Source organism: Phoxinus phoxinus (assembly GCF_949152265.1).
Source record: "Phoxinus phoxinus genome assembly, chromosome: 24".
Classification (NCBI taxonomy): domain Eukaryota; kingdom Metazoa; phylum Chordata; class Actinopteri; order Cypriniformes; family Leuciscidae; genus Phoxinus; species Phoxinus phoxinus.
The window spans coordinates 2,913,826-2,937,694 of NC_136899.1; the positions used below are offsets into that span (position 1 = coordinate 2,913,826).

The following is a 23,869-nucleotide window of genomic DNA, read 5'->3' on the forward strand; positions in this document are numbered from 1 at the left end:
CTGTCCGAGCCTGGCCCGCGTCCGACAGAGCAGTAACCGAACCCGACCTGAGCCGGGCATTAAGATATTTTTTATCTTGTAAAATACAGGCATTAAGATATTTTTGCCCGACACATTTAAAATCTAATTTTCTCATACTAATGACACATGTACGTTTGTTTGTGTGGAAAGCCCACTTTTATTAAGCAACTGTAGGAAGACATTTGAGCGCATCAGTGCACACGGGGCAACAAGCGCACGTTAACACAGGCACGCGCACATTATGCACATGTTTCGTTGTCACAGCTACATACAAATTTCCGCACACAGGAAGACGGATGTTATGCATCATTTCTAAATATCTGTCCGAACCCAGACCCTCGGGTCGGGTATCCATCCTCTAAATAAATAAAGTGCACTTAAGGTGTTTTTCCACTGTGTGGTACGACTCGTCTCGCTTTACTTTGGCTCGGTTTGCTTTTCCACTGTAGTTTAGTACCGCTTCAAGGTTGGTAGGATTATAGACTGATCGTTATAGTTGCACCGCCACCTTGTCTACTGACCACGATACAGCCATTTCGTTTTTCAAGTTGTGTGCGACGGACGTTAAAAGCAAGACGGTAAAAATGTTGTGCAAATAAATGATACTGCGTTGGCTGTTGCTGACTATTTAAATCTAGCGGGTTTGGTGTCTCGTGTCACAAATCCAATGACGCTGGAGTAGTTACGATTCTCTCTGACCAATCAGTGTTTACATGTCACATTTTAGTATCGGTACGGCTCGCTTGGAACCTCAAACGAGGTGGTACTAAAGAAGTAACAGGTACTAGGTACTGTACACAGTGGAAAACCCCACAAAAGTGAGTCGTACCATGCAGTGGAAAAGCGCCATAAGAGTTACAGGCTGCGCGATTATGACAAAAATCATAATTGTCGATTATTCCCTAGAAATTGTAATTGCGATTTTTAATTACGATTATCACAATTTACGTTAAATGATGTTATATCAAAATAAACAAGCTGAAAACATTTTTTTGTGTGCTTTTTATTAGCCTGGTGGTCCTACCAGACTCTCGTACATTTCATTTGTACAGAGAGTCTGGCCAGTCTCCATTGAAAAGCGTTAACTTCCGCCTTGAAGGCGGGGTACTCAGTTGAAGTTTAAAACTATTGGATCTGCCCAGAGTCACTGGATCTGCCATAATCAAACGCTATCGTTTGGTCGTGAGTCTCTTGACGTATGTCAACTCAAACTAGGACACGACCTCAACGTCATCATTCTCAGACACTCCCTCTGTTCGCTGGTTGGACCGGTAAAAAAATGATCGGAGGAAACCCAAGAATACACCACAATCCCAGACGTAGTACTAAAGGAAAATGAAAATTGAGCAGAAGTACGTAGGAGGGCAGAGCCAGGCTAGCTTTTTATAGCATTAAGCCTGAAATGTCAAATATATATTTTTTTATTTATTTTTAAAAAACAAATCAAAGTAAATATATGCATGGTATTATAATGCTATACTAAAACTAACATTAAAACAATGGGGGGAAAAAACCCTTAAGATAATCTTAAGCACACAGAATAATGTACCGGTAAGTGAAATTTTTTTTGTAATTGCAACTTTAAAAGATTACTTAATTGTGGCATCTGTAATTGTAATTGTGATTACAAATTCGATTAATTGTTTAGCCCTAGTTACAGTGCAATTGAACTGAAGAGATGGATTCAACACCTTCTGCATTTAAACTCACCCATGGATTTCTGACGCATCATCATAGCACGCTGAGTTGAATGGCCTGATGAAAACTGGGCTTGGTTATAACCATACCCAGACCCTGATGGCATCATGCCAACACCTGATTGTTCAAAAGTTTGCTGTGAACAAAGAAAAGAGACTGATGGGATTAAATATTTATCACATTTCCTTGCTGCCTCAGTGAAATACGGATTACCGCACTATATTCACACATGAACTGCTTGTAAATTTACTTTTTTCCCAGTAAATGCAGCACAGAGGTTGTTGCACTCTTACACTTATTACCAGGTGAAAAGCCTTACTAACACAGCTGTTCAACACCTAAGATCGGGTTAACATACGTAAATGGTCATTTGTAGCAATATACTATAAAGAATATTGCTTTCTTCAACCAAAGCTACCAAGTTTCAAAGCTGTGTACTGTATATAACTCTTTTGAAGCTTATCTTATAGCCACTTTTTCCAACAAGGAGCGGTGGTTTTTGATGTCATATGCTAATGCTACTCTACAGCTGAGTAAGCTGAGGCAATAATCAAACAGGCTTTTCCATACTTCTCTCTCATGTATAATGTTAGAAAGTCCTATTCATTCTAGAGACTTGTTTTGTTCAGATGGTTCACCGATTTGAGTCTCTGCACAGCATTTTAGATCTTCTTTATGCTGAAATATTTAGCTATATGCTGCTGTTCATTACAATGTTTTTAAAGTAGTTTGTTAAAGTTTATGCTGGTGATAAATGACAAAAGATATCATCAGTAGCTTCACCTTTAAGTAGCTTCCACCTTTTCAAATGAGTAGCTTTGATTGTAGTTTAAATTATGAGTAACTTGACAAACTAGCTTTAAAAGTAGCTTCCTCAACACTGTCGAATCACTGTTAATCAGTACAGAGATAAATGAAACTGAGATGTTACCTCATTAGCGTTAAAGCCCTTGGTTCGTTCCTTCTTGCCCCCATGACCTCTGTGACCCTGAGAGTCTGATGTGCTAATTGTCTGTTGAGCAGCGGCTAGAATCTCGTCCAGCTTACCTGGAGAACGAAAGGATAAAAAAAGTGCTATAAATCATGAAAACATATTTATTGCCTTTTGGTCTTTTTATTCAACAGACTGTCAGACTGGAGGTGAAGCCATGTGCATATATCATAATATACATTAAAATATATATAAAGATATAAAGAGAAATGTATAGCAGGAGATGGATATAAAAGATGTCATAATAAATAGGAAGATTTCTTACTAAGGGCCATTTGATACACACTCTTCTTCTTTTCTGGAGCTTGAGAACTCTCTGAATGATCTGAGCATAGAGAAAAATCACATTAAAAAAATATGCAACTTCACACACAAATACACAGACAGAGAAAGTTACACATGTATCTGACCAAAATGATCCTAACAAACAGCTTACAGGGCACATTCATACATCCCAGAGAAACTTGCTCTTACTGTAAATGCCTCCCATATGATAATCGTGCTAACTTAAGGCAGTCATAGTACACATTTCATCATCTTCATCATCATCATCATCATGCATTTGATAACTGACATCCACATACCCATTAAAGCAAAGTTAAAAGATAAATCACCTGGTTTCTTCCATGGGGTGGCAGCTGTAACAGAAAGTGAGTAATCTTTTACATATGCAATAACCTTCCACAAGTGCATGCTTTACTGGACACTATGGTGACAATGTAACATTTTCATATTTAGTTTGTATCATTAATTTGATTAAAATGATTCCCTTGTAACAGTATTAACACTCATCAAGTATGTTTCTCAAGTTTGCAATCTATTTTGAGTTGTCATGGTAACAAACTGACAAGACAACTGACAGCCAACAAATATTGTAACAAGTTTTCACTGTCGTTGACCAGAAGCACATTTTATAACTAATAAATGTAAATCACATACAGTTATTCGTTGTTTAAAATCTACCACAACCTCTGGGTAGCACATGGTTAAGTTAAAAGCACAGTGTAATTTATATTACTACTACTACTACTACTAACAGAATAATAAATTCATATCCTTAAAACATTTTATATGAGAAGACAGATTACTGAAACAACTCTCTACAGCATTTTGATGAGATTAAACAGTTAGAAAACTAAGATAAATTTCATCCTTAATTCAGAAAACTATTTTTTTTTTTGCTTAATAAAAATGAAGCCTGTTTAAAGTTTAATTTTGGCTTTTCATTGTGACATTTTCATGACAAAAATACGTATAATGTACTATGTTTTTAAATAGTGAAGTATTTATACATTATGGTTGTGAAATACAAATATCGTTAAAAGAAAACTAGCATCAATTCAAATCTAATGATGAGAATAGCCTTGAGAAACATTGTAAAATGAATGAAAATTACAAAAAAACTACGGTAATGTTTAATTGACACAAAATTATAATATATATATATATATATATATATATATATATAAAACGACTTTTGTGTGTATACATACACACACACACAAAAGTCGTTTTTGTAGCAATTAAGTACATTCTTTTTTGTAAATAATATATATACAGTATATATATTTATTTTTTTGGTGTGAATTGTGGATAGTTTTTTTAGGTCATTCATTCTAAAATAATAATATAATGGTTCAAAATGCCAAGAGATTGCACAGACCTTTCTCCACTGTGTGCAAAGAAGAGAGACAAATAAGCACATCATCAGTCAAAAAGATGACAATGCATGATAATAAGTTTTAGGATAAAACTGCTTAATATACTAACATGTATTTCATGCATGTATATAATGTATGTAAGGTAAGGATATGTGTGTGTAAGATTGTACCCATCTCCTCCAGTTCTGAAGTCATGGATTTGGAGCGCAGAGCTATAGCCGGAGGGGTCAGCCGCTTACTTTGCTGGGGAACTAAAGGTAAAGAGAGAGCGCTATTAAATCAAATCAAAAACTGTCTCCAGTGCCATTCATTCTTACTCCCACAGACAAATCCACAGTAAAAGCAGACCCTGACCTTTCTTCTTAGGCATTTCCTCCATCTCAGGATTTCGTGCAACCATGACGACCTTCACCATCAGACTGTTCCCGCCCTGGCGAATCATGTTCACCACCTGCCTGTGGCCCACCTTCACTACATTGATTCCATTCACCTGGGAGAAAACAGCGATAATGACGACACTACTTTGAATCAATAGTAACATAAAGGGATAGTTCACCCAAAAATGAACATTCTGCCATTAATTACTCCAAACTCATACGGCTTTCTGTCCCTCCATTGACAGCTACGCAACTACCACTTTGACGCTTCCAAAAGTTCATAAAGAGATCGCAAAACGTCTCAGGTTACAACTGTAACCTTTGTTCCCTGAGAACAGGGAACGAGACAATACGTCATCGACGCTTTGGGGAACGCCTCAGGCGTGACAGGTGTCTGAAATCACAATCAAATCACGGCAATCACATTGACCGGCGACAGCCCGTGAATCATTACGTGAATGATTAACGTGCGACCTGGAAGTATATAAGGGCGCCTTGCAAACATGACAAATCATCCTTCGTCTGAAGGGACTGTTTGGTAGGCAGGCCCCGAGGCATGGCAGGGAGACGTATTGTCTCGTTCCCTGTTCTCAGGGAACAAAGGTTACAGTTGTAACCTGAGACGTTCCCTTTCGAAGGGAACTCGACAATACGTCATCGACGCTTTGGGGAACGAAATACCCACTCCGCCATGCTGAGGGGAGTGCATGCCAGGAGGCAGTGACAACTGTCAGAACCAGCAAATTCAAATGAAATGCAAGAACCACTCACCCTCAGGTCACACTGGGCTGTCAGTGACAGCATTCCCTACGGTCATAGCCCAAGCTATAAGCCTAACAGGAGGAACTCCAAATATGTAATCCGAAGGCCTACCTGGGCCTGCTCAAAGGCCTAGGACCACAACTTCAATTTAGAAGGGGTCCCTTCTAGGGAATGTGGCTAGGGAACCCGAGGGAACCCCAGCCAGTCACTATTCGGGGGAATATACCACCCGAAATGCCACCAGGACGGCCTGACCTGGTGTCACTACGTCGGACACTTCAGTCTGGCCAAATTCCTGTCTGTCTGGAGACAGAGCCTCTGGACATTTGCCTTAGGTAAGGCATCCAACCCGAGGGACTGCGAAGCTGGCAGTGAACCCTCAGCCCGGATCTCAGAGACGGGATATCCCGGAGAGTATGACTCAGCATAGTGCTTTACAACCCTTGCTAGAGAGGGGAGTTTCTCTACTCGATCCATGGATCTACCCAGTGTTTGTGTTTGAAACACTGAGGAGGCCTGTGAAGGCCTAGGGGCTGATCTAACTGGGAGGCCTCACGAGAGGCCTACGACCGTCTGACCAGACTCAGGAGTCCAAACACTCATAGAGACCCTCAGTGAGGGGAGCAATGGACCGACTGGTAGGAACCAGGCTGTAGGCAGAGTAAGAAGTTCCCGGAGGGAACCAGAAGCAGAGGATGAACACTTTAGTTGAGCCAGGGCACGAGCTCGCTTTTAGCAACGGCCTAATAAGGCCAGCTGAACTGATAGCAGGCGGCCACTAGCTTCCAGAACCCAGCATGGTTGGGGAACCACTCACAGGGAGGCCTGGAGGCCTACTACCTGATAACCACAGTATGTGGGAGCTCATAACCAGGAAGGCCTGGTGAGGCCTGTAACCTGATAACCACAGTATGTGGGAGCTCATAACCAGGAAGGCCTGGTGAGGCCTGTAACCTGATAACCCCAGTATGTGGGAGCTCATAACCAGGAAGGCCTGGTGAGGCCTGTAACCTGATAACTCCAGTATGTGGGAGCTCTCATGACCAGGAAGGCCTAGTGAGGCCTGTAACCTGATAACCACAGTATGTGGGAGCTCATAACCAGGAAGGCCTGGTGAGGCCTGTAACCTGATAACCACAGTATGTGGGAGCTCATAACCAGGAAGGCCTGGTGAGGCCTGTCACCTGATAACCCCAGTATGTGGGAGCTCTCATGACCAGGAAGGCCTGGTGAGGCCTGTAACCTAGCGACCACAGTGTGTGGGAGCTCAAAACCAGGAAGGCCGGATGAGGCCTGTAACCTGATAACCACAATATGTGGGAGCCCACATTCAGGAAGGCCGGGTGAGGCCTGTAACCTGGCATGTGGAAACTCATAACCAGGAAGGCCTGGTGAGGCCTGTAACCTGATAACCACAGTATGTGGGAACTCACCTTCAGGGAGGCCTGGAGAGGCCTATTACCTGATAACCCCAGCATGTGGGAGCTCATGACCAGGAAGGCCTGGTGAGGCCTGTAACCTGATAACCACAGTATGTGGGAACTACCTTCAGGGAGGCCTGGTGAGGCCTACTACCTGACAGCCACGATACTTGGGAGCTCACATATAGGGAGGCCCGGAGCGGCCTACCACCTGATAATCACATTATGTGAGAACATGCCTTCAGGGAGGCCCGGTGAGGCCTACTACCTGATAGTAGGTCAGGCTAGCTGTCCAGTTGCCTGTCCTTTGGGCTTGCCTACAGGGAGGCCTGGTAAGGCCTACTACCTGATAGCCACCGTAAGTGGGAATTCACCTTCAGGGAGGCCTGAGGAGGCCTACTACCTGATAGTAATCTTAAACAACTGGTAGCTATGAGCCCTGAATCTGGGTGACAGTTCGAAGGCGGCCTGTTAAGGCCAGCCCACTGGGGACTCGCCTATCAGGGAGGCCTGGTTGGGCCTACTAGCTGACAGCAAGTCAATCTGCTCCAAAGGTACACTGTTGGGAATCATACCACACCAACAAGTATGTCCCACAATGTTGGGACTCACTTCCGAGGAGGCCTGTTTAGGGCCTACTACCCATCAGTGAGTCAACTGCCCGAACCACCAAGGCCAGCAACACTTTTTTGAAGTGAGCTGGCCTACAGCGCCCACTTGGGGGCTGCCCATACAGGAGGCCTGCTGAGGCCTACTACCTAATGGCGCAGCCTTCGTTGGCAGATAAGCTGTTTACACAGCGCCTACAGCATTCTGGTACCTAATCACATTGCCCATGGCAGTGTACTCAGCAAAAGCGCTAGCACCCTTTGAGCAAGGGGAGTACAACATACGCCACTCTGCCTCAATGGAGGCCCCAGAGCCAGGGGCCTACCATCTGTAAGCATGGGCGTCAGCTCATGGCAATGCTCTGGCTTCAGGGGAGCGTACTTCGACCAAAAAAGAAGTGAAGGCTAGAACTTTCCGCTCAACCCGAGCCATAGTGGTGCGAGGTAGGATAATACAGAACTGAAAGTGAAGGACTCAGACCTGCCCTGTATCACAGGGGAATACTCTCCACCTCACCCTGAGGTTTACCAGGGTGCGGGCCCGCCAGTGGCTCTAGGGGTGACAGAAAAAGTATCTGTGCCCAACCTAGGGGAGTGGGGCTTGTTTGTGAGCCAACCACCTACAACCCGACGCTTGAGCAGTAGCTCAGCGAGGTGAGTAAAGCCTATACTGGCAGCCCATATCCGTATGCTAGTTCTGCACGGCAGGGTCGGGCAGACAGACCCAGCCTCTTCGTGAGGCGAAAGGCGGCCTAACCCTGCTCAATAAAGACACATTGTACCGGGGAGGCCTATTTGAGGCCTAACCCAGGATCTTTATAAACCATGCCTCTGCACCACGCTGCATTACACTTGTCGCCCCAGAATGCAGAGAAGGGGGCGGGCCTTGGCCTAACGACTCCCATTGGAGGAGGCTGTCATACAGGGATGCTAGGAACCTATATTCACACAGTGAAGGTTCAGAGGCAGAAATGCTTAAGCAGAGCGCCTCCACTATCCCTGGCACAGCCTAGGCCAGCTACAGAGGCGGCCCTGGTGAGGGCCAGCCTGCAAGCATAGATCTACCTGAGGGCTCGGAGGAGCCACAGCCTTACTAGAAAAATAGTTATTTCATACAACTGGCTGCAGAATCGCTCAGCCCACTGAAAACCCAAACAGAGCTCAAGGGGGCGATGTACTCAGGAAGGAAGTCAGACGGTCCCATGGACCGGACATAAGATCTATCTGAAGCACTAGCGTCAGTCTATACTCCAAGATGAAAATCCTAAGGGAGGGAGACCAACTACTCTACCCTGAGGTGGCTAACAGCCCGAGGGCTAAGATAGTCGTTCTAGCCACCTAAAGGGGGACTTCAGGGCCCTAATAATACAAAAATGTACCTTACATGACCCCATAGCTCTATACAGGGAACGAGGTCTGTAGAGAGATAAATTTTAGTGTTAGTTGCACACAAATTACTCTTAAAGAAGACCACTCAGCTCACCTGCGGCGTGCGAAGTGAAGACTTACCAGACAGTTCTTTATGAACATGGGGTCTACCACCTATACATGCCTGAAAGAGGCACTCTCCTAACCAAGCAGAGGCAGGCCAACAGAACATTGTTCTAACCATGAGCCCAGCCTCAGGCCTGATGTAGAAAGTGTCTGGGGAGTCGGGGAAGAGAGGAGAGGGCTAAGATATAATCACGCCCTCAGGGGGAGGTGATCCATGCCGATGCTGTGTGCAATCGTGCTGGATCACCTCCCTCAGAACCCTCTTCTTGCGGGAGTTGCACCTCTACAGCGATCTACTCCTCCACGGAGGAGGCGCACGAGAGGCGACACTGGCTCTCTGGCCCTGTCTAAGGTCCCCGGACCATGATGGGCCAGGCCCTCCCGTCTGTCTGGGTGTGGATACGGATCTCAGCGGTATGTATTTGTCCTAATACAGCTGAGCGCGCCCTCGCCTCTCTGAACTTTCCAGCCACCGCCTACACGGAGGTGCCAAAAAGCTCAGAGGGCGAGGGCGAATCGAGGAGAAAAGACTTTCTCTCTTCTCCCCGATGTCGGCCAGGTTCACTCCGTGGCGCAGCTCAGTAACCGCCTCAGGGGCCCCACCCCCTGGACGAGATCCCCCAGCAGATTGGCCTGGTGTACCTGCAACACCACCATGATGTGCAGGGTAGCACCGGCCTGACCCGCTGGCGTGTATGCTCTGCCATTCAACTGGCAGGGTTTGAGCTCTCAGTGTAGACGCCTGTCCAGACACGAGATAGTTGCAAACGTCTCGTCAATGGGCGGCATCGACACATACCCATGCTCTCCTATCACCTCAACATCAGTGAGACTAGCCCGCTGATGTCGGTGGACACGGGCAGAGTATGGGTTCTTCCATGTCCTCTCGATCTCAGTATGAGATCGGGAAGAAATGAAAGGCTCACCTAAGCTAGTGGTTTTATGACTGAGGAAAAAACGCTCTCATAGTGAGCGATTTTCCCCCAACGTTACCATAAAACCACCAGTTCAGCATACACGGGGCAGGGTGGCTGAGAAGATTGATTATCACCACCCTCATCAACCATCTCCTGTTTGTCCGGAAAAGCACTCACTGCTTAATCTCGTCAGCCGCCGCATCGCTTGAGAGGATTATACCCCTCTCAAGGCGATCGGCGGGCTTCATCTGGGATCCCTTTTTTTTTTTTTTTTTTTACACCCAGATGCTGAGCCCTCTTCTCTCAAGGAGAGGGTCAGACGAGATCGGAGCGTTCTCAAAGAAAAACGCTCGCAATTGTACAGGCAGTTCCCTCAAGAACTGCCTGTGCGCGCTCTTCCTCCAGACAGAAAAAGCACAGTTGAAAACACTCAGCCTTCTCAGTGCATTTCATAAATACCTGATTTTCAAAAGCGGTTACAGACAAAACAGTCCCTGAAGACGAAAAGATGGTTTGTCATGTTTGCAAGGCGCCCTTATATACTTCCAGGTCGCACGTTAATCATTCACGTAATGATTCACGGGCTGTCGCCGGTCAATGTGATTGCCGTGATTTGATTGTGATTTCAGACACCTGTCACGCCTGAGGCGTTCCCCAAAGCGTCGATGACGTATTGTCGAGTTCCCTTCGAAAGGGAACTAATCCATATGAATTGAGTGAGAACATTACACATCAGATATGGTAAACAGAAGCTCAAGCATGTTCGCTTGATGTGTGAGAACCAATGAGGTTCATTCTCGTGTCACGCGGCACGTTTGAGCTTCGGCAAGAGGTTTCTTCTCACGCGTCAAGCCGGTTCGGTTAAACTTCTGTTTATATTCGCTAAACAATGTTTATATATGAATAAAAGCCTAAATTAAATCTGTTCATCATATAAAGCGATCGAGTCTCTTCAGAAAATTTGGACTAAACTGCTTAATTCATATGGATTCGTTTTTTTATGAACTTTTTGAAGTGTCAAAGAAGTACGGTAGTTGCGTAGCTGTCAATGGAGGGACAGAAATCGCTCGATTTCATAAAAAATATCATCATCTGTGTTCTGAAGATGAATTAAAGTCTTATGGGTTTGGAACGACATGAGTGTGAGTAAATAATGACAGAATTTTCATTTTTGGGTGAACTAACCCTTTAAGATATTTTGTAAGATTTGCAACCGTTCAAAGGTTTGGCGTCAGTAAGGTTATTTTAAAATACTTATTTCTTTTATTCAGCAAGGATGCTTTGAATTGATCAAAAGTGACAGTAAAGACATTTAAAATATTACAAAAGATTCTTTTACAAATAAATTCTGTTCTTTTTAACTTTCTATTCATCAAAGAATCCTGTAAAAACGTATCACGGTTTCCATACAAATATATAATACAGTATATTATAATATGTAATATAATATTTTAAAAAGCAACAAAGCTGATTTCAACATTGATAATAATCAGCAAATGATCATATTATACTGATTTCTGAAGGATCATGTGACACTGAAGACTGGAGTAATGATGCTGAAAATACAGCTTTGATCACAGGAATAAATTACATTTTACATTATATTCAAATAGAAAACCAATAGATTAAATTGCAATAATTTTTTTGAATATTTCTGTTTTTGCAGTATTTTTTATGAAATAAATGCAGCCTTGGTGAGCATAAGAGAATTCTTTCAAAAACATTAAAAAAATCTTACCGATCCTATACTTTCTACCTCATTATTCAGTTCAAGTGACTTTCACGATACGCACAGCTTTACAAAGATTGTTTTTAAATAAAATTATATTTGACAATTATATAAGAAAGGAAATTTGATTTGCAGTTTAGAGAGAGAGAAACACAAGTGGGCGTCTTAAGCATTATCATCAGACTTGTTTCAAAATGATTCAACATGATTCACACTCCAAATTACCCAGCCGGCAACCGTGAGGTGAAGGTGTTTGCTAACAGGCCGAAGCGTCTGGAGATGCATCAATACAAATATATTTTGCAATACCAAATAGTCAAGATGGCATATACAGGGTACACAAGCTCCACGTCATCTTCTCTTGCAGAATCAAATTAAAGTCAGTAACACAAGTATCACAGTGAGGCTTATCACCTCAGAGTAGGTGTTAAGATTTGTTCAGTCTAGGGTTTAACACCTCACAGACAGGAGACTATACCGCTAAACTCGTTTTGGCTTCGCGTTCAGCCTGCTATCTGTATTTGTATAACTGTCTATGAATAAAATCCGTGCATTAAGTGTTGCATCTGAGGAGGCGACCTCTTTGCTGACCTCGATCAGGAAGTCCCCCATCCGCAGACCGGACCGCCACGCGACGCCCCCCTCGTCGACAGACTCCAGATACTGCAGAGCAGGGAAGGCAGGAGTCGGGCTGAACTCCTCCACAGGAGTCTGGGCTAGAGATCATAGATCATAATCACAGATGAGATCTGTGCTGCTGTTATCAAGCCAGAAAAGAGCTCGTTGATGTCCATCACTCACCTTTGGCCCCTCTGAGCACAAAACCAAAGCCTTCATTGTCTTTTTTCTGCAGAAGTACAGTTTTCTCCTTTATGATGTAGTCACTGTCAGAGAGAAAAGACAGAGGTGTTTCGAAGCTCGTATGACATGCAGAAGCTCATTTTATCAACCTAGAATCAAAACTATTTGTCATCATTAGAGAATATCACCCTGGGTTGTGATTGTAAACTAAACCAAAAAAAAATAAAAAAATAAAAAAAATTATTCAGTTAGTTGCCAAAGCCAATAAATAATTCGTTTTTTTTTTTGTACTGAAATGACTATACCTGAAATAAAATAGATAAAAACTATATAGACATATAAAACTAATAAATATGACAAAAACAAAAATTTTAGTCATTTAAAAAAAATAATGGAAATCAATATGTATCGATAGAATAAAATCCAACAAAAATCTAAATATTAATATAAAAACTACACTATATACATTAATGATACTAAAATAGCACTGTTCTGAATTCACAGGAAAAAAGCTGTTTTATAAACATACAATTTGTAACCGTTTCAAGCATGTCAATCATCTTGAATCAGTCGAGTTACAGTATAAAGTGGTCAAGCTGTGGTCAAGTCTTCTTTATATTCTTCCACAGGCATATAGATAATATCCCCACAAGATCCATTATGGATACAGCACAGTTAGCTAGCTATTTAAAATGTGCATATTTATCCCACATTCGTTCAATCAAGGAGCATCACAACAAGCTAACGAATTAATATCCAGATTATCAGTGTTGAAAAACGCACTAAAATAAGTTCAGTTTCTGTATATAAAATGAACAATTATAAAACGGATAGTTGATCATCTTGAATCTGCAGAAACCGAGTTACAGTGGTCAAGCTGTGGCTGTAAACCAGTTCAAGTACAGCTTTCGTTAGGTATTGACCAGCTTGGACCGGTTAGAAACCAGCTGCCATGCTCCAAAACACAAAAATAGATTGTGAAATGTCATATATGTTGGATTTACAGTAGCAACGATAACGTTAGTAACTATGGTATTTTGGCGGACACTATGGTTACCATGGTGAATGTATGAGGGTTTGTAGAAGTGTGCAGTTAGTTCAGAGCAAAGACAATGACAGTTACAGACTAACATTATGTTTTGTCAGCTCGGCTCTATCATTTTGAACATTGTGTGTTCTGACTGTGAAATATCTTTGTTCTGATGCTAAAATGCCTCTAGCTGAATTAATGCTACAATGGCAGGCACAACGTAAAGCCTGTACTCTTATCAGCTTGACAGAATTACCACATGAACAAATTTAGACTCTAAAAACCTTTTCCAAACGATCCATTTTTAGGCTGTGAGAAATATAAAATATACAGTTTGCCTAATGTGAGTAGAAAGTCATTTAAGGTCAAACAATGTTGCACTAGGAACGTATTTAAGAATACATAATAACCACAGAACATGTGTTGCTAACATGCACATCACCTTTACATAATGTTATCCAAAACAAATGAGAAACATTCATTATTAGCTTCACGTCAAACTATGGATCTCAATTTACTAAATCAACAAAACAGGACTTTATAGTGCCTGCGAGCTCTTTCCATTAGCTAACATTACAGTCTTCTTTATCTTCTTCCACAGGCATATAGATAAGATCCCCATAATCCTGGAGATCCATTATGGATACAGCACAGTTAGCTAGCTATTTAAAATTTGCATATTTATCCCACATTCGTTCAATCAAGGAGCATCACAACAAGCTAACAAATTAATATCCAGATTATCAGTGTTGGAAAACTAAAATAAGTTCAGTTTCTGTATATAAAATTGACAATTAGATTTTTTAAAATACAAAATCCTCTCACATGACAAGTTTGCTAATTTTCTAGAGGTCGAACCGTCTCAAATTTGAATCCGACACAACAGCAGCACTTTCCCAATTAAACACCGTCCCGAATGGCATCATCATCCATCATGGATACAGCACACGACCCACAGAATTGGCAAACACAAGGTTTAACACATCTAACAACAAACATATCAGATGTGCCTGAATGACAGCGGAAAATACTGGGATGCAAAATGACAAGAGTTTGGAAAGAGCAACCATCCGTTTAAATGCATCATGATACTGTACTGAGGTACTACTGTACTTAACTGACACACTTTAGACTTCTAAATCTTACATAAAGCTAATTATAAACACTTATGACGAACCCGAACCAAAAAACAGAACATTTGACAATTTTAAATGTGTCAAAAATCAGATTTTTCCAACCAACGACAATACACCTAAAATACACCTATTTATGCCACATTTGTTCAATCCTGGAGCATCACAAGATGCTAATGAAATGATATTCAGATTATCAGCATTGGTAAAATAAAATAAGTTCAATTTCTGTAACTGAAGATGATTACAATTCAACATAAGCTGAACGTTTTTTTATTATTATTGAAACTGTGATTTTCAAATACAAAATCCTCTCACGTGACAAGTTCGCTCATTTTCTAGAAGTTGATCCGTCTCGAATATTACCAGCATTTTCCTACTTTAACACCGTTCTGAAAAGCATCATCATATCGCATCTGTGTAGGAATGACAGCGGGAAGGATTGTGATGCATAGATGACGATACGCCAGGAATACTCACACACATTCATGCCGTATTTGATCAACCCCGAAGGATCGCAACTTTCTATGATGCACACTTTCACACACACACACACACACATATATACACCCATAGTGACTCATACCCTTTTCAATGATTCACAAACACACATACATGTCACATGAACTCATTTAAAACACACGCACAGCAGGAAAAGGTTTTCTGACGTGTCGTTCCTCCGTCGTATGTACAATGACAGACACATTCACGACTCAAATGCACACGTATAGACGCATACACACACGCACAGAAGAGGGATCTGATTACGATAAAAGAGCAGACTGTTCACACACACACACACACACACACACACAGATGATATATATTGTATATGAAAACATTGATTCTGCTCAACAGTCTGTCTGCTACCTCTTCAGAGCATCCATCTGCCTCTCTCGCTCTCGCTCTCTCTCGCTCTACCTCTCTCTCCGCAGCGACAATAAAAGAATGGAGCAGCCGATACCTGTAAATGAACCAGACGCTGCGGTTCTGGGGACCGAGCGAGGGCCATGAGGATGAGAGGGAGAGAGGGAGAGACAGGTCTTTCTCTCCGTATCCCCCCATTGCCATGTCCCCCCCCTCCTCTGAGTCCTCCTCCTCTCCGGCCCCTCGTCTCTCAGCGCACACACAGCCAGAGGAGGAGAGAGAGAGAGAGAGAGAGAGCGAGAGACACCAAGCAAACCTAGAGCCTACATGCTTAAGAACGAGTGAGGAGGAGGAGGAGGGAGAGAAAGGGAGGGTTTAACAGAGCTCACATTCAGTCACTGCGACATTCAGAGAGAGACAGAACGAGGAGGGGTTGTGTGAAAAAAGAGGAGGGAGAGAACGAAAGAAACAAGTGTGGGAGAGAAACATGCTTTAAAGGAATAGTTCACTGAAAAACGAGAATCCTGCACTCGTTTCAAACCTGTGTGATTTGTGAAACGCTGCTCTTTTTCACGTAATGAAAGCATATAGTGAGCAAGGGCTGTCAAAGTGTCTCAAATGACATATACTGTGGCTTCCTGAAGTCATAAGATAACTTTGGATGAGAAACAGAATGACATTTTAAGGGAAAGTTCACCCAATGAAAACTCTGTCATCATTTACTCACCCTCAAGTTGCTCCAAACCTGTATTTTTCTTTCTTCTGCTGAACACAAAAGATATTTTGAAGAATATGGGTAACCAGACAGTTGATGGACCCATTGACTTTCATAGTATGCAAATAAGTTATATGGAAGTCAAACGGGGCCATAAACTGTTTGGCTACCGACATTCTTTAAAACATTTTACATTCATGCATAGAGGCTTTCACTTAAAGCGACTTTGCATTCATGGTACAGATATTTTAATAATGACTTGTGCATTGATTGCTTTCATGATACTTTTATGGTGCATGGCCAAAAAACAGAGCAAAAAACATTATAAAATGCAAATGTTGTTGAATGTAGTGCATTTTTCAATGACGCAAACACAAACGAGATTTCAGAGTTTTGATGGAGGAAACTTAAATATGGTATTGTCCTCAAATAAAGCATCATGTGACTTCAGAAGACTGTGGATATTGTGATAATATGCACTACTGTTCAAAAGTTCGTGGTCAATAAAAATGTTTTTATGAAAGAGATTAATACTTTTATTCAGCATTAAATTGAGCAAAAGTGACAGAAAAAAAAAATATTTATACTGGCTATACCATTCTTCTGAGCTCAAAAAATCCTGAAAAAAAAATCTGTTTTCACAAAAATATGAAGCAGCACAATGTTTCCAAAATTTAGAATAATCAGAAATGTTTCTTGAGCAGAAAATCGGAATATCAGAATGATTTCTGAAGGATCATGTGACACTGAAGACTGGAGTAATGATGCTGAAAATTCTGCTTTGATCACAGGAATAAATTATTTTAAAATATATTACAATATTAAACAGTTATTTTAAATTATAATAATATTTCACAATAATACGGTTACTGTTTGATCAAACAAACACAGCCTTGTTGAGCATAAGAGTCTTTCAAAAACATAAAGAAAATATCTTTGGGTTACTAAGAACTGCATAAACATTCTTCACAAATTGCCGTTTGGACAGATAAAAAATAACAGTACAGGTTTGGAACGACATGAGGGTGAGTAAATGACAGATTTTTCATTTTTTGGGTGAGCTACTCCTTTCATACAGTACTGGAGATAAATTGTGGGATTTTGATGAGTGGGTGAGAGAGATGCGAGCGGATACTGGTATTCATCACACACACTCGGCCTGCATGGCAACAGATGATCAAGACAGCTTATATGTGCACGGACACACACACACCCGTGCATACATGCGCAATTAGTTGTATATAACACAACCTATGCACACAATTTTACATATTCACTGCAAACCAAGCCTTCTCAGCTGATGCACCGTGTGTGAGAGAGAGAGACAGATCTGAGCAGAGAGACAGCAGTGGCTCACACCGCATGTGTTAATATTCCACATGAGAGCCACAGATCCAAACATTGTTGTGTAATTTTTTGAAAGTGGCTGTGACATTTGCATACCCGTCTAGTGGAGGCAGAGACTCGCTTTTTGCACCTGCCAGCAAACGTTTGAAACAGGAAGTAGCAGCTAATCTTTCTTATGGCGAATCCATTTGACCAAATACCATCAACAGATTTTACTGGATCATCATGTACAGTTTAGTTTATACTTGCACACACACACACACACACACACACACTTGTTTCACTATATTAGTGAGGACATTGCATAGACTTCCATTGATTTTAAATCAGGTGAATAATATTTTCTATGGCCTAACCCAAACCCTACCCATCACAGAAACATATTTGGCCAATTTATAAACTTTCTTAACGAGAGAGGACCAGTAAAAATGTCTGATGTCATACTATTTCACTATAGCCAAACCAGTGGACACACACACACACACATGTACACTTAGGCGCGCACACACACACACACACAAAGGTGCACACATAGGTGCACGCACACACACACACGTACACATAGGTGCGCACACACACAGGTGCACACATAGGTGCACACACACACACACATACACATAGGCGCGCACACACACACAAAAATGATCAGCATATTATAATGATTTCTGAAGGATCATGTAAAACTGAAGACTGGAGTAATGATGATTTTGAAATAATTTCTACATAAGTTTATATATTTCATTTCCAAATAATTTAATTAAAATATAATTGTTAAAAATATTATCATATTATTTAAATATATTATTATTAAATATTAAATACATTTAATATTACAATAATAGTAAACCAGATAAATGTCTACTTAATACAAACTGAAATATTCATATTCAATTGCATTTAACATTGGAATATATGTGAATAAAGATTTTGTTCTGTTCCCACCTGGGCACTTCGAGGCCATCGTACGTTCCTACTGTGTAATGACGAAACAGTTTCCTCTTCGCCTTCTCACTGCGGCTCTCTGAAACACACACACACACACACACACTCCGACTGTTAGCACATGTAGGCGTGTATATCTGTGTAAGTGGAAGTGTGATGTATTCAAATTGATGTGATTTTGCATATTTGTGTGTTGTGCGCATGAAGATTATGTGAGTAGGCAAACCACCACAGGGAAAAGCTCTCGGGGACGTCCTCAAAAAAGAGAACAGGACCCATAAAGGATTCATAAAGAAATTAATTCACTGTTGTGTTTCAGGATTGCGGTTACAAAGTCCCACAGCGGGAGATATTCTCTGTTATCATCTGAACTCCCTGAAACGCCTCCATTGTAGTCTTGAGTTTTCTTCCGGGAACAAACACGTCACAATACTCCTCATTTAAATAATTCATACGCAGAATAAAGGGGCGGGGCCTGGTTGAGTTAGGCTTTTCAGGTTCGAAAACGCGATGTTGCTGTTGCTAGGCAACCACCGAAACAGCTGTCCTGTCAGTCAAGTAGATGTCATATTAGCCTTTTATTAACTTTATTTATTTTCTGTTAACATTGTGGTAGTAACGATTTGTGAAGTCGTTAAGCTCCTGGTAACCCGTGACAGCCACCACACGTTTATCCTCCATCATTGCAGTCTCTGGATGTTCAAAGCAACTGTAGCTTTCGTCACTACAACGGAAGGCCCGCCTCTTCATTCATTTCATTGGACAGTGGATAAAAACATGAAGTGCCCTATCTTGCACCCAGCGCAATTGACTTTGTACACGACGCATGTATCATTCCTAATTTTGCACCCGTGCACAGCTGACTTTTCCCTCCACAGACGCACGTCTGTAAATTAGGGAATGAACTTGCGCTCGCGGGGGCGGTTCAGTGAAAAGAGGAGCGTGTTCCGGCGCAAATGTTCCCTGGCGCTATTTTCCAGTTTCAGAAAACAATTCCTCCACTGACCAGGAGAAACCGAGTCTAAAGACAGCGGCGCGTTGCGCATTAGTCATATGCTATTTTAAGGGCGCGCGCTTGGCCATTATGTAGCGTGTAAACGCGCATCCACTTTAATTCTCTAATCTAAACAGACGCAGCAGTTTTCATTTTTGCAAATCATACATTATTACAAGGAAAAATATTAACACACGAGGGAAATCATTGTTGTGTCCGTGAAGATGTGTTTAACCGAAGCTAATTTGTGTGGTTTCTCCCATCATCCCCAATGTCACTTCTCTGTGTTTTACGGCCCTGACGAGAACGTCGGCCTCATCGGCTGTTGACCGCTCCTGGCGTGCGCCGGCAAACCCGCCGTTATAATAGCGATCCGCCGTTATAATAGCGATCCGCCGTGGAACAAGCGCGCTGGCTCTTAAGGGGAATGTGAGAGGACGCTCTGATTGGTTTATTTTACTTTACGCCCAAACCACACCTATGAGTAATGAAGATACTTCAGACCAACACATTTTAGATTTGCGTCGGCGCAAGAGTCGTTTATCCAGCCGGTATAATAGCAACAGCGCCGGGATCTGCCCACAGATATTTTAATTTTTTTTTAAAAAGGTGTCTCTCACTGCAAAAAACGCGTTCGGTGTGATCAGGGCCTTAGTTAGTGGTGTGTTGAAACTGGCGGTTATGGTAAGGGGCGGGACATTTCCCAAACACGCTCGAAGCGCTTGACCAACCACAACACACTGATCCAGCTGACCAATCATAGCACAGTGTGCTTTTCAGAAGGCGGGGCTTCATAGAGACAGGAACTAAACAGCGTTACTGACAGACCGGGAAGAGAGGAGCCGCAACAATGGAGAATATGAGGGACATAATCAACATTCAACATTCAAGCCTAATAACCTGCTCTAGTAGAGCCTTTGAAAGTAAAGACTTTGTAAAGGGCATAATATGGTCTGTTTACTTTAAGTACAACATAAGTCCACATTTAGATAGGTCAGCAGAAGAATATTATTGCTCAGATGTTAATGTTTCATAGGTCAGGAGAACTAGCATTCACAGTTTTGTTTAAACTTTGTCTCAGATGTTTCTCCTACTCCTTCTACCATTTATCTTGAGAGAACTTGATGATAAACGTTTGAGTTCATATCGAGATCTTTGACTTTTCTCTCCAGGACCTCTACAAACCTGAGCACTGTTGTGACTCCCAATAAAAGTCTGATTGATTTCCACTTTTTCTCTTTGTTGTCTAGGTAGGAGACAGAATTGAGATATTAAAGAGAGCTCAGGTGTGTGTTTGTTATACACTACCTGTGTGCTGCTCCTGGTTTTGGGGCAGCACCTCTTCTACACATTCAGCAGGAAACCAGCCAGTGCGGCCCTTCACTGTTCCTTCCCAGAATCCTCCTTCACCTACGCTCAACACTGAGAGCCAGAAGAGTTTGACAGCGCTTTAGTAGATTTAAATATTTAACGTTAACATTAATTGGCAAGTGGAATGCAGTTGAGTAAAACTGACAAGACCAAAATGTAAGATTTTTTCATGCATTTTTTGAATATATATTGACTCGAAGAGAACGACATAATGAGAAAGATCATCTGACCTTTGACCTTGTCTCCTTTGCTGAAGCTGATCTCACGTTCACCGTGAGCAGAGTGAGAACGTGTCGCCACAAACACGCGGCCTGGAACGGCACTGTAGAGCCTTTTCCTCTGACCTCCGGCCCCTCTGCACCCGACACACAAGAACACACAGACTGTATATCTGTATATATATATGTATGTGTGTGTGTGTGTGTGTGTGTGTGTGTGTGTGTGTGTGTGTGTGTGTGTGTGGAGAGATATGTTCATCCATATTGCTTTCTGTTTTATGTTGTTTGTTTATTTGTTTCCTCTCGTATTATGCATTCTTTTCTTGTTTGTCGTCAACAAGCTTATTTGTCTGATACTTACTTTTTCCACATCTATATTTGTTTTTTTCTGTTGGTTTCTTTATGTACTTATCTGTATTGCATTGTTTGCTTAATAAAAAAATGTAAAATAAAAAACACACAGACTGATAACAGTTGTCATTGTTCATTACACTAAAACTAATAATTTGTTACCGGTCATCTCCCTTTTTGAGCACAATCTGACCTTAAATGGCTGTAGTTCATAAATGCTTTGCACTACAGACCAGAGGTCAGTCTATTTTTAAAGACACTTCGATTATTGCAGAAGTGAAAGCAGCTTCAAATAATGAAAGTGTAAAAATACTATTGAACTTTAAGTTTACTCTAAAGCAAATGAACTGAACTAATATATATATATACTGTATTTGGACTCTAAATTTGCTGGAAAGTCAAAGCCATGTGTCTAACCCAGTTGTTACAAATTAAACAAAAATTGAGCCTGCTAAAAGGTTATAAAGTACTTTGTCCAATGTAATGCAATATCAAATTTCAAAAGTTTTCACAGGATGAATTTTGAGTGTTTTAAAAAAGGCCAATAAAAAGTGTCCTGCTACCAAAACACTCGGTCTAAAACTGTTTTCGGTAATTCAAATAAAGCTTAAAGGAACACTCCGACTTTTTGGGACTTTAGGCTATTCAACTTATCCCCCAGAGTTAGATAAGTCCATACATACCTTTTTCATCTCCGTGCGTGCTATAAGTCTGTTTGACGTACCCACCGCTAGCCTAGCTTAGCACAAAGACTGGATGTAAATGGTTGCAGCTAGCATACTAATCCAAATAAGTGACAAAATAACGCAAACATTTTCCTATTTACATGTTGTGATTTGTATAGTCACAGAGTGTGCAAAAAACAAAGTCACATGAGACACAGACATATTTTAACCGTATAAATACTGGGAACCATATCCCCTGAATATAGGGCGGAGTGATAACCGCAGCGCACCTGAGACGCGCTCTGAACGAACTCTCTGCTCCTCACCACGGCGCGTCTCAGGTGCTGCGGTTATCACTCCGCCCAAGTAGCAGTGCTTCGCCTTCAGAGAATATAGTTCCCAGTATTTATACGGTTAAAATATGTCTGTGTCTCATATGACTTTGTTTTTTGTACACTCTGTGACTATACAAATCACAACATGTAAATAGGAAAATGTTTGCGTTATTTTGTCACTTATTTGGATTAGTATGCTAGCTGCAACCATTTACATCCAGTCTTTGTGCTAAGCTAGGCTAGCGGTGGGTGCGTCAAACAGACTTATAGCACGCACAGAGATGAAAAAGGTATGTATGGATTTATCTAACTCTGGGGGATAAGGTGAATAGGCTAAAGTCCCAAAAAGTCGGAGTGTTCCTTTAAAATAAAATAAAATAAAATGATGAAAAACTTAAACTTAGAAAACTTTAAGCTTAAAGTGTGTGTAAACTTAAAAAAAAAAAAAAAAGTTGCCTAAGCAACTAACTGAAAAAAGTTTAAGTACCGGTAGTAAAAATACTAAAACTAAAATAAATATAAATTAGAGCTAATGTATTATAGAAATATAAAAAACTAGACAAAAATACAAACATAAACTTAGAAACTTGAAAGCAAATTAAACTAAAACTGAAATACAAATTCTGATAAAATGACAAAAACACATAAGAATGAGACTGAAAATTTAATAAAAGTAAATAAATACTGTATTATATTATATTATATTAATACTACATTTTATTATATATAAAGCACTAAAACAACACTGGAAAGACAGAAGAATACAAAAACACAATAATGTGAACATGCAGGCATAAAGTTGTATCTTATCCAAAGTAATAAAACATGGTGTAGGCGGGTGACTTTGTGCATTAGAGCTAATTTATAATGTTGGCTTGGCTTTATTTTATAGGGTAAGTTTCCAAGGATTTTGTGCAGGAATGTGATTGTAATAACTCCTTAATATTTGGATACGATCCATTATTGAACACCATGGGACCAAAACCACCATACAAAATTATCATTTCTAGGATGTAACCAAATTTTCAAGACTGGCTGGACCAAATGTAAAAGTATCCCAGTCTAGTCTGAATGTATTCTAGGTATACTACTGTACAGACTCCATATAATGAAGGTATAACTATAATTTTAGCCAGATGATTGATTCTTTTACACAGTAGACAGTGTTTGTTTCTAACCCACTGAGTAAGAATTAACTCAGTATGGCAGCGGAGCTTTGGCCAGAAGCCTAACAGTGCAAAACAGTGAGTCAGAGCTTCTGTAATGTTAACATAAGAGAGCAACAGAAATCAGTGCTGACAGTTAGCATGTAAAAAACCCCACAATGATGGAGGTAAGGGTCTAAACATGTATTAACACTTGAAATTTGATGTTTATGCACTACTGAACAGCAAATGCTATAAACTACACTCTATGAATCT

At 41.1% G+C, this 23,869-nt stretch overlaps 1 protein-coding gene across 1 annotated transcript in view; it reads right to left on the reverse strand.

Moving 5' to 3' along the window:
* The window catches only part of LOC306992827 (SH3 and multiple ankyrin repeat domains protein 1), a 57,249-nt gene that overhangs the window by 7,289 nt on the left and 26,091 nt on the right, over positions 1 to 23,869 (reverse strand). Inside the window, exons 14-24 of the mRNA XM_079602048.1 lie at positions 21,110 to 21,234; positions 20,817 to 20,930; positions 18,515 to 18,593; positions 12,481 to 12,563; positions 12,271 to 12,395; positions 4,726 to 4,861; positions 4,542 to 4,622; positions 3,325 to 3,348; positions 2,976 to 3,035; positions 2,651 to 2,766; positions 1,732 to 1,855 (exon numbers count right to left, since the gene is read on the reverse strand). Coding sequence (XP_079458174.1) covers positions 1,732 to 1,855; positions 2,651 to 2,766; positions 2,976 to 3,035; positions 3,325 to 3,348; positions 4,542 to 4,622; positions 4,726 to 4,861; positions 12,271 to 12,395; positions 12,481 to 12,563; positions 18,515 to 18,593; positions 20,817 to 20,930; positions 21,110 to 21,234 — 1,067 coding nt within the window. The remainder of the gene's footprint in view (positions 1 to 1,731; positions 1,856 to 2,650; positions 2,767 to 2,975; positions 3,036 to 3,324; positions 3,349 to 4,541; positions 4,623 to 4,725; positions 4,862 to 12,270; positions 12,396 to 12,480; positions 12,564 to 18,514; positions 18,594 to 20,816; positions 20,931 to 21,109; positions 21,235 to 23,869) is intronic.